This window comes from Hydra vulgaris, chromosome 06, assembly GCF_038396675.1.
Source record: "Hydra vulgaris chromosome 06, alternate assembly HydraT2T_AEP".
Lineage (NCBI taxonomy): Eukaryota > Metazoa > Cnidaria > Hydrozoa > Anthoathecata > Hydridae > Hydra > Hydra vulgaris.
Genome location: NC_088925.1, coordinates 47,640,155 through 47,654,215, shown reverse-complemented (window position 1 = coordinate 47,654,215; position 14,061 = coordinate 47,640,155). Strand labels below are relative to the sequence as shown.

General features: G+C 27.6%; 2 protein-coding genes across 2 annotated transcripts; both read left to right on the top strand.

Moving 5' to 3' along the window:
• Window positions 1-729: 729 nt before the first annotated feature.
• LOC136081921 (RGS domain-containing serine/threonine-protein kinase A-like) lies at window positions 730-2,434 on the top strand. Its single transcript, XM_065800352.1, has 2 exons — window positions 730-1,646; window positions 2,215-2,434. Exons 1-2 carry the CDS (start codon window positions 750-752, stop codon window positions 2,320-2,322), a joined length of 1,005 nt encoding a protein of 334 aa, XP_065656424.1. The 5' UTR covers window positions 730-749; the 3' UTR covers window positions 2,323-2,434.
• A 5,084-nt stretch (window positions 2,435-7,518) lies between these two features.
• Window positions 7,519-9,139, top strand: LOC136081454 (uncharacterized). The gene is made up of 3 exons (XM_065798768.1): window positions 7,519-8,641; window positions 8,775-8,836; window positions 8,948-9,139. The coding sequence occupies exons 1-3, from the start codon at window positions 7,519-7,521 to the stop codon at window positions 9,137-9,139; spliced, it is 1,377 nt and encodes a 458-aa protein (XP_065654840.1).
• Window positions 9,140-14,061: the final 4,922 nt, after the last annotated feature.

The window sequence follows — 14,061 nt, the reverse complement described above, 5'->3', positions numbered from 1 at the left end:
TTAAAAAACTTTAAAGTTGTACTTTTCAAAGAAAATTAACATTTCAGATTGGGCGTAATTGTTTACACTTTAGAAAACACATTATCTAATTATCTGAGCGTAAATTTTTATTTATCTTCTCAAAAAATATATATGAGTTTCATCTGTAATCAATAATGTATGTATGTATGTATGTATGTATGTATGTATGTATGTATGTATGTATGTATGTATGTATGTATGTATGTATGTATGTATGTATGTATGTATGTATGTATGTATGTATGTATGTATGTATGTATGTATGTATGTATGTATGTATGTATGTATGTATGGAGGAACTATTACCAACTTACCGAACCGCGTACTTCTTTACGCGACTCCTTATCGGCTCTTTTTTTTTTATCGGCTCATTCAAGTGGTTCGATAATTTTTTAACTTATTTTGCATCATTATTGTTTCTATATCCACACAGTGGTCCGAACTAAATTGAGCCGATAAGTTGGTGTTAGTATTTTTTACACTTACACATAATTCTCGCAAATTCCATCTTTATTGAACCCTTAAAGGAACTGTAAGATTTATTCGTTATCAATATTATTAGGCATGATATATTTAATTTTAGCGATGAAAAACATAAATTATAAATAAAAATAAATACTTTAATGACTTACATATCTTACTCTTTCGCTACCGGTAGTTTTGCGCTTTTTTTACTACTTTGTTTAGTTTTTTATGCGCTTACAATTTATTATTGATTAATTTTAAAAATGGCAAACTTCAGTTTTCTAAAATCCAAAGGCTTAAATCAGATTGAGCAAGAAAACAACGAATTTATCGTAGAACTACCTCTAAACATGCCTCAAGATGCTTTTATTGGCGAAGGTTCTTTTGCAAAAGTTTATAAATTTGTTCATAAAAAGAAGGTTGTTGCTTGTAAACTTTATAAGCATCAATTCCCTAAATCAAAAATGTTTCTTATGTCTAATCGTTTTAAAAAGCTTAACCATCCAAATATTGTTGCGTATATTGGCTTTAGTATTAGACCTCTAGCAATTTTTTTTGACTACTGCTGTGTACTAGTAGAGAATACAGTATGCCATTCATTGCCAGAACTATTAAATTTGTTTAATGAAGAAAGCTATTTTAATTATATGGAACGGTTAGACTACTGCTTACAAGCAGCTAATGGATTAAAATATTTGCACGACTTAAACATTGTGCATCATGATTTTAAGCCTGCAAATATTTTAGTTCATGGCACTTTAAGTAGGATAGTTATAAAACTTACTGATTTTTGTGACCTTGCTATAATGAAAGAAACAATGGCAACAAAGACTAAGGTAAAAGCTGGATTTGCTGGTTTAACAATAGCTTATCTTTCTCCTGAAATTTGTAACTATACAGTAAATACTGTTACAAAAGAATCAGATGTTTATGCCATGTCATTATCTATTTTTGAAATTATGTCAGGATTAGACTCACCATGGCAAAATCACTTTTCTATTTATAAAGATATTTTTTTAACTCAAGCTCTTGAAAAAGGAGAAAGACCAGATACAAATATTATTTCTAAAATATATTTGGAATCTGACACAAGACATCTTGTTGAAACTATTGTTAGAGGATGGTGCAATGATCCAGAAGAGCGATTAACTTGTGTTCAGGTATCTTTATATTTTTGAAACTTCAAGATTTTGAAATTTTAGGATAAAAAACAACTAACTTTGTTTTTTTCAATGGTATGTATTTGTTACATTTTTTTTTTTTGTCTTTTTCTAATAGAATATCGAATCAATTTTCTTATTCGATATATATATATATATATATATATATATATATATATATATATATATATGTATATATATATATATATATATATATATATATATATATGTATTATATATATATATATATATATATATATATATATATATATATATATATATATATATATATATATATATATTTATAAATATATATATATATATATATATATATATATAATATATATATATATATGTACATATTTATATATATATATATATATTTATATATATATATATATATATATTTATATATAAATATATATATATTTTTTAAGGATGGCAATTTTTTGCCAACATTAGTTTTACTTATTCCAAGGGTTCTATATATGTAATTATGATTTTATACATATACACTTATAAATAATGATTTTTCTTGTTTTGATTTACATAAATTATAACTTTTTAGATTATTGGTAGATTAAAAGAATTAACAATGGTAACGGTATCTAATTTATTTCAAGTACTTAATCACAACAATTTAAAAAATTTAAATATGGAATTTAAGATAAATTAGCATAGTTCAAATTAAATTTCTAATGATGGTTTAACGATGACTATATAACTTTATTATTCATTATAGCTATATATAAGTAACTTAATGTTTAATTATTTTGTAGTCATGTGGCTTTCGAATTTTAGAATATGTCATTGAAAGAGTCCAGCATCGAAGAAGTGTTTGAAATGTTAAAGGAGCCTTTATTTGAGTAATTTAAATATAATTTTATATATAGTTCCTTCCATTTCTCTATATGAAAAAAAAAGAAATATTATATATAAATAATTGTTAATCATAAATACTTCGACATAAAGTTATGATATGTGTTATGAATTGTTATATTTTATAGATCTAATAAATGTGCTAACAGTTTAAAATTGCTGGTATGATTTATTTTGATGATGATAATCATTATTTTTTTATTTTTTAATAATTTGTTAAATAAATGTTAAATACATGCATTTTAACTTAAGTTTTGGAAATAATTTTTTTATTAGAAGGTTTAAAATATTTTTATAAAGGATTTAAACTTTATAGAATTTTTAAAGAATGTAAAAGTTAATCAGTTTAAGTCTTGGCCAATTTTAGTTTATAAAATATAGTATTTCTCTTTATATGCCATGCAATGCACCATAATTAGATAATTGACTTTTAAGTCAACTAAAATTTTCAGCATTTTAGTTAATTAACAGTTAAATTTCTCAGATAAAATTGTTTATAAAAATGTACTCAAATATGTTTTTATTTCAGGATGATAATGTTGAAAATAGTAATGAAGAAGACCAGAATATGCCAGTTTGTTTACCTAATTTTGTATTTAAATTAATATAATTACTTTTTTTTTTTTAATATACCTTAAGCATTTAGGCAAAATTTTACTTAAGTTGTTAAAGAAGTTCATAGAACTTCATCTATAAAGATACAATGAGACAGGAAATAATTTAATATTTATATATCATTTTAAACTGTGTTTAGTTATTACATTTTAGGTACTTGTTGAAAAATTTGAATGTTTATTAAAAAAGTTATTTAAATTTTATATATGTTTAAAATAAAAAATTAAAGATGGAAAAATTTGAATATCGAGGATATATTAAAACCCATGCTCTGCTTAGGGTTTCAGCACAAGCCATAACTGATGAATTGGTTTTAGTTCATGGTGACCAAGCTCCAAAATATAGTACAGTTGCCAAGTGGGCTACTTTATTTAAAGATGGTAGAGAGATTCTCAGAGATGATCCTTGCTCAAGGTGCCCTTAAACCATGTATACAGCTGAGAGTATAAAACGTATGTGAGCCATAGCCATTATTGAAGAAAATCCGCATGCAACACATGATATAATTGAAGCCCTGACATCAATCAATTGTTTTACAATCAACAAAATCATTAACAGCGCACTTAAAAAAAGAAAATTAACATCGTGTTGGATACCCCACGAGTTAATCGATCAAAATCGCAAGAATGGATTTGAAGCATGTAAGGCGAATTTAGCCCTTTTCAGAAACGGCCCATGGAGACTTTGTGATATTATTACAGGGTATAAGTTGTGGTTTTATTTGAGACAAGTTGGACACAAGTTGGCTAAGGCTAGTTGGGTCGGTGAAGGTGAAAGTCCAAGAACTATTGTAAGATGCGACAGATTTCAGCTGAAAAACATGTTCTGCATCTTCAAAACAACAAGTGTTGTTCATTTGGGTTATGTTGAAAAGGAAGACACTGTTGCTAGCGAATATTATATAAAAAGTTGTTTGAAACCTCTTATATGCGAAATAAATAATAAAAGACCTGAAACAGGCTCTCAAAATTTCAAATTCCTCCATGATAACACTCGACCTCATTTGACTCAAACCATCACAAATTGTCTAAACCAAGCTGGAATTACAATAATTCACCACCAAACATACTCACCTGACTTAGCTCCATCCGATTATTGGCTATTTGACTTGATAAAAAAAAATCTTGACAATGATACTGATGTCAAAAGTAAAAAACTTGCACAACAAAGCTACTTCAAAGTATACCCAAAGAAGAGTATAAAAAAATGTTTGACAAATGGCTTGAAAGGATGCAACTTTGTATAGATAATAATTGACATTATTTTAAACATTTAATAAAATAAAATTAATAAGAAACTCTTTTTTTTTAATTATTATTATAGGGGAGTTCTATGAACATTCCTAACCACCTAAGTATTTACACAAATCCATGGATTGTTGACAGTTATTTATATACAATCAACTTTATTGTCACAGACTGGGTAATGAGAGTTAAGACCTGTATACAATCAGAATGCCTACATAATAGATATATAGTTGTTAATTATAATTTTAGAATTTATTTAAATATCCTGCTGAGTTTAAAGGCCCTCTACTTGCCATAGATAAGGTTTAAAAAAAAATTTAGTTGCAGTTTTAATTTGTTAAATTTTCTTTAGAATTTTTTTCTCATATAAAATTGTTTATAAAAATATAAACAAAAATGTTTTTATTTCAGGATGAGAATGTTAAAAATAGTATTGAAGAAGACCAGAACACGCCAGTTTGTTTACCTAACTTAGTATTTAAATTAGTTCAATTACATTAGTTTGCATAATTTAAATAAAAATCTAAAAAACACGGAATATGATTTTTTTTTTTAATATACCTTAAGCATTTAGACAAAATAATATTTAAATAAACCAATGAGTTATTTACACTTATTTATATATAATTGACTTTATGTATTATTAATACAGACTGGGAAATAAAATTTTTGACCTGTATTTAATAAAAATGTCTGTATAATAGATTTATAGTTGTTAATTATATTTTTAGAATTTAACTAAGTGTGCAGAAGAGTTTAAAGGCCCTGTACAAGCCGTATATGAGGTTTTTTCAAATAAAAATTCAGCAAAAGTTTTTAATTTATTCAATTTTGTTTAGAAATTTAATGATATATATATATATATATATATATATATATATATATATATAAATATATATATATATATATATATATATATATATATATATATATATATATATATATGCATGTTTGTTTCATTTTTCTTACATGCCTTTAAAAAAGGATGGTATAAACTTATGGTATAAACCTTGATATTTTACAATTTACAAACACATATAACATTTTAAAGTTTAGCCTATATTTATAATTTTAGGGATATTGAAAATATGTTTTCTGATGGTGAATTTGATGTAAATATTTCAAAATTAAATATTATGATAAATTTTTTTTGTTTATTTGTTTGACTCTGATAAAATATATTAACATAATAATTTTAGTTTCTTATTGAGAAATCTTTGCCACACCAAGAAATTGGTGGCATGTTGATAATAATGTAAGTTTGTTATAAATTTGTTTTCAGAATTTAATTAATAAAACTTTTTATGTTGTACAAATATTACTTTTTGTTGTTACTTTAGAAGTTTCTTACTTCAACACCAAATAAAGTTTTTACCTACAATTAAAATTAAGGGTGTGTTCAAACTTTTCAAAAGTAGTAAAATTTTAAATAATATTATTTGTTAAAGTTATAAATATATTAAAATCTTTTTTTTTTGCATATAGATTTGAATAAATTTTTTAAATCCTAAAATCTGTTAAATCTTTTATATATTATCTAGGCTAGAATAGAAACTCCAGCTTCTCCATTAAATGAAGTATGTTTTTTGATTTTTGTATCTCCTAATTTTACAAGTTACTGATGAATCCATTACATGCCAGTTTTATTATCAAACAGTTTTTTATAAATTATAATTCCATTACAATATCTATTTCAGACCGAAAATGCTGAGACCAGCGCTGAAGAAGACAGTGGCTTAGAAATACATTCAATCAATGTAAATACTTCATGTTATTTTACATTTTACATTTTTGTTACATTTTCATTCAATGAAAAGTTGTTTTTTTTTATCTTTATTTAGAGTTTTGTTGATGTTGAGCAAGATGTAGATGAGGTTGATGTATGATGTATTTCTACATCCTCTTAATTTATAACAATAACTTTATTGTGTATATATAAATATATAAGTTAAAGGTTATAATAAATTTATTTTTTTTCAAAGATTTTATGTTTACATTAATCAACTTATTTTAGAATGACAGTAGTGATGGCGATTATCAACCAAGCAACCTAAGTTCAAGTAGTGATGGGAGTAGTGATGAAAATGAGGAAGCAAATGTTTCAATAGAAAGGGGTGATATCAGTGTATCAACTATCCATAAAGAAATTCCAAAGATAAACACCATGCTGCAAGATTGCCAAGCTTCTTGTAGCTATTCTGATGTCAGCAGTTCTATGACACCAAAATTAAATAACTATGAGCAGATTGTAAACTCTATTGAAAATTTAACTGAAGCAGTTGTCTGCAAAAGTAAGGGTGATGCTGTTGGTAAATAATTTATTGTTTTTTTAATAACTGTTTAATAGTTTAATTGTTATAAGTTTAATAATTGATTAATAATTTAATGGTTAATAGTTTAATTGATAATTTAATTGTAAAAAAATAAAGATATTTATTAACTTCAAATTCATTTCACTCTTAAATTATTTGTGTTAGGGTAATTACAATAGAATAAAATTTTAAAAATAATTTTAGGTATTCCAAAAAGAAAAAGTGGTCATAAAATGCACTTTTGTTTATATTGTAAAAAACGTGTTTGGAATCCTCCTCGGCATTTTATGAATATTCATAAATCAGAAGATGATGTTAAGGAAGCTCTATCACACCCATCAAGAAGTAAAGAAAGGTCTCATGCTTTGAAACTAATTACCAGGCAAGGGGATTACCTAGCTAATATAAATCTTCTTAAAGATAATCAAAATAATCTTTTTGTTGTCAGAGAGTCATCAGCCAAAGTAATGGAGCTTGTACCTTGTATAAACTGTCATGGAATGTTTAATGCTAAAACTCTTTACAAACATGCTAAAAACTGTAAACCAAAATTTTTGGAAATAACTTCAAATAAAAATTTATCTTCAAGCCGAGCTATGCTTGGTGTTGCTGTAGGTGATAAGAAGTTTGGTGAAGTGCATGAGCTCATACTATCAAAAATGAAGCGGGACGATCTTCACCTTTTTATCCGTAATGACAATTCATTATTAATGTACGCTGCTGTTGAGATGCAAAAAAAAACAAAAAGATAGATATCATGATATTAGGTATTCTTTGTGTTGCCTTGCTCGGATCTTGCAAATATTTCGAAGGAATGATATGCAAGAAAATGCTGTTGCTAGTTTGTTGGTGTTACCGGAAAATTTTGATCTTATTACTTCAGCAGTCAAAATTCTTTCTGAATATAATGGCCCTAGAGATATTGGGAAACCAAATACTTTTCTAAAGGCAGGATTTTGTTTACGCAATCTAGCACTTACTGTAAGAGCACTTGCTTTGAGAGAAAACTGTAGTATTAAAATCAAAAAAATAAAAAACTTTTTAGAGTTATATGATAGTGACTGGCAAGTTATGGCAGGAAATGCAAGGTCAACTTATGAATCTGATAAAGCTAATCAGCCTGAAGAACTGCCGTTGGAGGGTGATATAATGATTTTAAGGAAACACATTTTGGATGAAATGAGAGACTGTGTTTATCGCATTGAGTCTTCTAGTTTTTCAAATAAAGATGTTAAACAACTTGCTAAATTAACTTTGACACGAGTACTAACTTTTAATGCTAGACGTGGTGGAGAAGTATCAAAATTAAAACTTTTGCAGTGGCAAGGTGTCGAGGATGGTAGATGGAAAAGGCGAACCGATATTGACAATCTTGATGACCCTGTAGAAAAAATTCTTGCTGATCGTATGCAGGTTTGCTATATTGAAGGGAAAAATAAAAAAGGGAAAAGCAAAAATGCTTTGGTGCCTATACTTTTTACCAGTGAAATGATAGAGGCCATAAGGTTAATTGTAAAACATAGGTTGTATCTAGAGGCTCATGATAGTAACCCTTATGTTTTTGCGTACGGTGAATTTTATTTAAAAGGTTGGGATACTCTTCAAAGCATAACTAAGAGTGTTTCAAATCTTCAAAAGCCAAGACTTATAACACCTACAAGAACACGCAAACTTTTGGCAACAATGATGCAGCTATTAGATATGAATGATGCTGAATTAACATGGCTTACAAATCATTTTGGTCATACTAAAGATGTTCACATGAATTGGTATAGAAAGGAAGACGCTACCATAGAGCTGACCAAAGTAGCAAAAGTTCTTGTAGCTATTGATGATGGGAAATCTGTAAAGAGCAAGAAGATTGATGATGTTCTTAAAGAAAATAATAGAGTTTTAGAAAATAACTCTCATGTTGTTAGTGCTTCAATGGGTAAACAGTCAGGTAATAGTTAATGGTAATATTTAACAATAAAAATTTTCAATTGTTTTTACATGGCTAAAGTGTTAAGGAATAAAAACACTTTATGCTGCAATACTCTGTTTTCTTATTTTATTTGATAAATGTGTTTCTATAGAAAAAAGAAAACAGTACACACCAAATAATAACTGTGAGGACATGCTAAAACCTATTAAAAAGGTATTAATTGCTATCATAACTGGTTTAAATGTAGTGTTATGAAAATAGTTTTCAAGTTTGTAAACTTTTTTAAAAATTGCAACTTATTAAAATATGTTTATTAATTTATAGAAAAAGACATGGGAAACATGGACTGAGGAGGAAAATGATGCAATTAATAAAGCTTTTCGAGCTCATTTATTACAGAAAAGGATACCTCAATTGCACGAGGTGTTGCTAGCAATTAAAAACTTTCCTATTTTGGAAAAAAGAGGACATAAAAAAATTAAAGATAAAGTTAGAAACAATATTTTAAGAATGTAAAAAGTAGCTTTTTATACTAACTATACTGTAATGTAAAGATTTCACCTAAAGTGTTTTAATGACATTTAAATAAGCGAAAATAGTTTGTAGTTTGTAATAAACTGTTTTAGTAATTTCAGTTCTCTAATTTTAGAGAGTTAATTATTAGATAATTTCAAGACTAGAGTTATTTATCGGATTAATTTCAAGACAAGAGTTATTTATTAGATTAATTTCAAGACTAGAGTTATTTATTAGATTTATCCTAGACTAGAGTTATTTATTAGATTAGTTACTAGACTAGAGTTATTTATTTGATTAATTTCAGGACTAGATTTATTTATTAGATTAATCCTAGACTAGAGTTATCTATTAGATTAGTTTCTAGACTAGAGTCATTTATGACATTAATTACTAGAGTAGAGTTATTTATTACATTAATTACTAGACTAGAGTTGTTTATAAGATTAATCCTAGACTAGAGTTATTTATTAGAATAATTTCTAGCCTAGATTTATTTATTATAAATATCAGATTTTTTTGAAGGTCCCACAAAAGTAACTGTCTTTCCTCTTCTTTTTGTTTTATTTTATTTATTTATTTGATTAATTTAAAATAAAAAAATGTAAAATGAAATGATCATTTAGAATTTTCATTGAAGAAGAATCCTATTACATGATCTAGGGTCATATGATTCAATATTTGAAATGGCATTCCATATGCAGGTCCGATATAGATTTCTTAACATTGCAAAGATAAAGGAAACATTATGTTAGAAAAATATGTTTTAGTTAAGGTAGTTAAATTTTTCGACTCGTAAGAATTTATCTATTGCTACTTCTTTTACGTATTTTTACATTATGTTAATATGTTAATAAAATTGTCTTATGTTAAAACCAAATTAATTTTCCTTTTTTTAGGGAAGTTTCTACATAATTATGACGCGTATTTTAAAAATGATTTCATTAGGTGAAACTCAGTGAAACTCTGATTTTTACCTTTTAAATCATAAATTAATAGCTATAGAAAAAGACTACACAAGTGAAAAGGAACAAAGGCAACTTGCAAGAAAGAAAAGCAATTAGTAAGTTTTATTAAATTTTTTAAATTAGTTTCTTGTTTAACAACGTAAGTTTTTATATTACCCCTAATATTTTGACATTGAAATAACATTTGAATACCTTAATCGTGGTAGGTATTCAAATCGAGTTTTTCTTAGCAACATAACGTTATGATAAAAACATTGAACACATTTTTAACGAGGTGATCAGTTAATAGGAACTACCAAGTTCTTAATAACTGATGAGCTCGTCTTTCTTTCAAGTGATGAGCTCGTCTTTCTTTTAAGTGGTGAGCTCGTCTTTCTTTCTTAGAAACGGACGAACTTAGTTCAAGTTCTTGTTAATTGAAGGACCTAAGTTTTAAGACCATAGACTAAATATCATAAAACTTTATTTAAAAAAAAGATTCACGAAAACTGCTATGAAAATATTTTTGCTATATTTCTAACAATTTTGATGCATTGCCGAACCTCGCTTTTAAACGATAGTAATCATTTATAATTCATACGCGTTAGTTTGCTTGGTGTCAAATTTTATGCATTATTGACACACGAAGGTATGTGGCACTTAGCAATCAATTTTCCCCGTACGAAATTAGTCAAAACTTCTAAACGAGGTTGATAGCCATAGGCTAACTAACATAAAGCTTTATTCATTTTAGAACAGTCAAGAAAACTGCTGTTTAAACTATTATTTATTAAGCTAACAATTTTGATGCATTGCCGAACCTCGCTTATAAATGATAGTTCTCAATTATATTTTATACGCGTTAGTTTGCTTGGTGTCAAATTTTATGCATTATTGACACACGTATGTATGTGGCACTTAGCAATCAGTTTTCCCCGTACGAAAATAATCAAAACTTCTAAACGAGGTTGAAGGCCATAGGCTAATTAACTTTATTACTTATTAAGCTTTATTCATTTTAGAACAGTCAAGAAAACTGCTGTTTAAACTATTATTTATTAAGCTAACAATTTTGATGCATTGCCGAACCTCGCTTATAAACGATAGTTATTATTTATATTTTATACGCGTTGGTTTGCTTGCTGTCAAATTTTATGCATTATTGACACACGAAGGTATGTGGCACTTAGCAATCAATTTTCCCCGTACGAAATTAGTCAAAACTTCTAAACGAGGTTGATAGCCATAGGCTAACTAACATAAAACTTTATTCATTTTAGAGCAGTCAAGTAAACTGCTGTTTAAACTATTATTTATTAAGCTAACAATTTTGATGCATTGCCGAACCTCGCTTATAAACGATAGTTATTATTTATATTTTATACGCGTTAGTTTGCTTGGTGTCAAATTGTATGCATTATTGACACACGTATGTATGTGGCACTTAGCAATCAATTTTTCCCGTACGAAATTAGTCAAAACTTCTAAACGAGGTTGATAGCCATAGGCTAACTAACATAAAGCTTTATTCATTTTAGAACAGTCAAGAAAACTGCTAATAAAACTATTACTTATTAAGCTAACAATTTTGATGCATTACCGAACCTCGCTTATAAACGATAGTTATTATTTATATTTTAAACGCGTTGGTTTGCTTGCTGTCAAATTTTATGCATTATTGACACACGAAGGTATGTGGCACTTAGCAATCAATTTTCCCCGTACGAAATTAGTCAAAACTTCTAAACGAGGTTGATAGCCATAGGCTAACTAACATAAAGCTTTATTCATTTTAGAACAGTCAAGAAAACTGCTAATAAAACTATTACTTATTAAGCTAACAATTTTGATGCATTACCGAACCTCGCTTATAAACGATAGTTATTATTTATATTTTAAACGCGTTGGTTTGCTTGCTGTCAAATTTTATGCATTATTGACACACGAAGGTATGTGGCACTTAGCAATCAATTTTTCCCGTACGAAATTAGTCAAAACTTCTAAACGAGGTTGATAGCCATAGGCTAACTAACATAAAACTTTATTCATTTTAGAGCAGTCAAGTAAACTGCTGTTTAAACTATTATTTATTAAGCTAACAATTTTGATGCATTGCCGAACCTCGCTTATAAACGATAGTTATTATTTATATTTTATACGCGTTAGTTTGCTTGGTGTCAAATTGTATGCATTATTGACACACGTATGTATGTGGCACTTAGCAATCAATTTTTCCCGTACGAAATTAGTCAAAACTTCTAAACGAGGTTGATAGCCATAGGCTAACTAACATAAAGCTTTATTCATTTTAGAACAGTCAAGAAAACTGCTAATAAAACTATTACTTATTAAGCTAACAATTTTGATGCATTACCGAACCTCGCTTATAAACGATAGTTATTATTTATATTTTAAACGCGTTGGTTTGCTTGCTGTCAAATTTTATGCATTATTGACACACGAAGGTATGTGGCACTTAGCAATCAATTTTCCCCGTACGAAATTAGTCAAAACTTCTAAACGAGGTTGATAGCCATAGGCTAACTAACATAAAGCTTTATTCATTTTAGAACAGTCAAGAAAACTGCTAATAAAACTATTACTTATTAAGCTAACAATTTTGATGCATTACCGAACCTCGCTTATAAACGATAGTTATTATTTATATTTTAAACGCGTTGGTTTGCTTGCTGTCAAATTTTATGCATTATTGACACACGAAGGTATGTGGCACTTAGCAATCAATTTTTCCCGTACGAAATTAGTCAAAACTTCTAAACGAGGTTGATAGCCATAGGCTAACTAACATAAAACTTTATTCATTGACACACGTATGTATGTGGCACTTAGCAATCAATTTTTCCCGTACGAAATTAGTCAAAACTTCTAAACGAGGTTGATAGCCATAGGCTAACTAACATAAAGCTTTATTCATTTTAGAACAGTCAAGAAAACTGCTAATAAAACTATTACTTATTAAGCTAACAATTTTGATGCATTACCGAACCTCGCTTATAAACGATAGTTATTATTTATATTTTAAACGCGTTGGTTTGCTTGCTGTCAAATTTTATGCATTATTGACACACGAAGGTATGTGGCACTTAGCAATCAATTTTCCCCGTACGAAATTAGTCAAAACTTCTAAACGAGGTTGATAGCCATAGGCTAACTAACATAAAGCTTTATTCATTTTAGAACAGTCAAGAAAACTGCTGTTTAAACTATTATTTATTAAGCTAACAATTTTGATGCATTGCCGAACCTCGCTTATAAATGATAGTTCTCAATTATATTTTATACGCGTTAGTTTGCTTGGTGTCAAATTGTATGCATTATTGACACACGAAGGTATGTGGCACTTAGCAATCAATTTTCCCCGTACAAAATTAGTCAAAACTTCTAAACAAGGTTGATAGCCATAGGCTAACTAACATAAAACTTTATTCATTTTAGAACAGTCAAGAAAACTGCTGTTTAAACTATTATTTATTAAGCTAACAATTTTGATGCATTGCCGAACCTCGCTTTTAAACGATTGTAATCAATTATATTTCATACGCGTTAGTTTGCTTGGTATCAAATTTTATGCATTATTGGCACACGTAGGTATATAGCAATTTTCAATAATTTTTTTTTATAGGTTTTTTAAGTAAGAATTAAAACTGCAGATTAACAAGCTTTAAAATTTAAGAATATAAAAAGTAAACGATTCACTTAGTGTATCACTGCTCATAAGTGAAGCAAAATAAAGGTTATTGTAATAAAAGTTATTTTTGAGCTGAGAATTATTGAGTTGAATTTTACCAGCAACTGAAATCCTGTAACTTTTTTAAATATTCAATACTCTAATAAGCTCTTGTTAATTTGTGATTGACAACAGTTCTGGAGAAGAAATTTTCATCTCTGAAAATTATTTTGTCTGGACCATAAGCATGGCCGCCGAGTGAATCATGAGTTTTCCATTGGACCCTG

Coding starts and splice junctions, on each gene's coding strand:
- LOC136081921 (XM_065800352.1), top strand. CDS start 750: ATGGCAAACTTCAGTTTTCTAAAATCCAAAGGCTTAAATCAGATTGAG. Junction 1,647..2,214: donor AGCGATTAACTTGTGTTCAG/GTATCTTTATAT, acceptor ATAACTTTTTAG/ATTATTGGTAGATTAAAAGA.
- LOC136081454 (XM_065798768.1), top strand. CDS start 7,519: ATGCAAGAAAATGCTGTTGCTAGTTTGTTGGTGTTACCGGAAAATTTT. Junction 8,642..8,774: donor TTCAATGGGTAAACAGTCAG/GTAATAGTTAAT, acceptor GTGTTTCTATAG/AAAAAAGAAAACAGTACACA. Junction 8,837..8,947: donor TGCTAAAACCTATTAAAAAG/GTATTAATTGCT, acceptor ATTAATTTATAG/AAAAAGACATGGGAAACATG.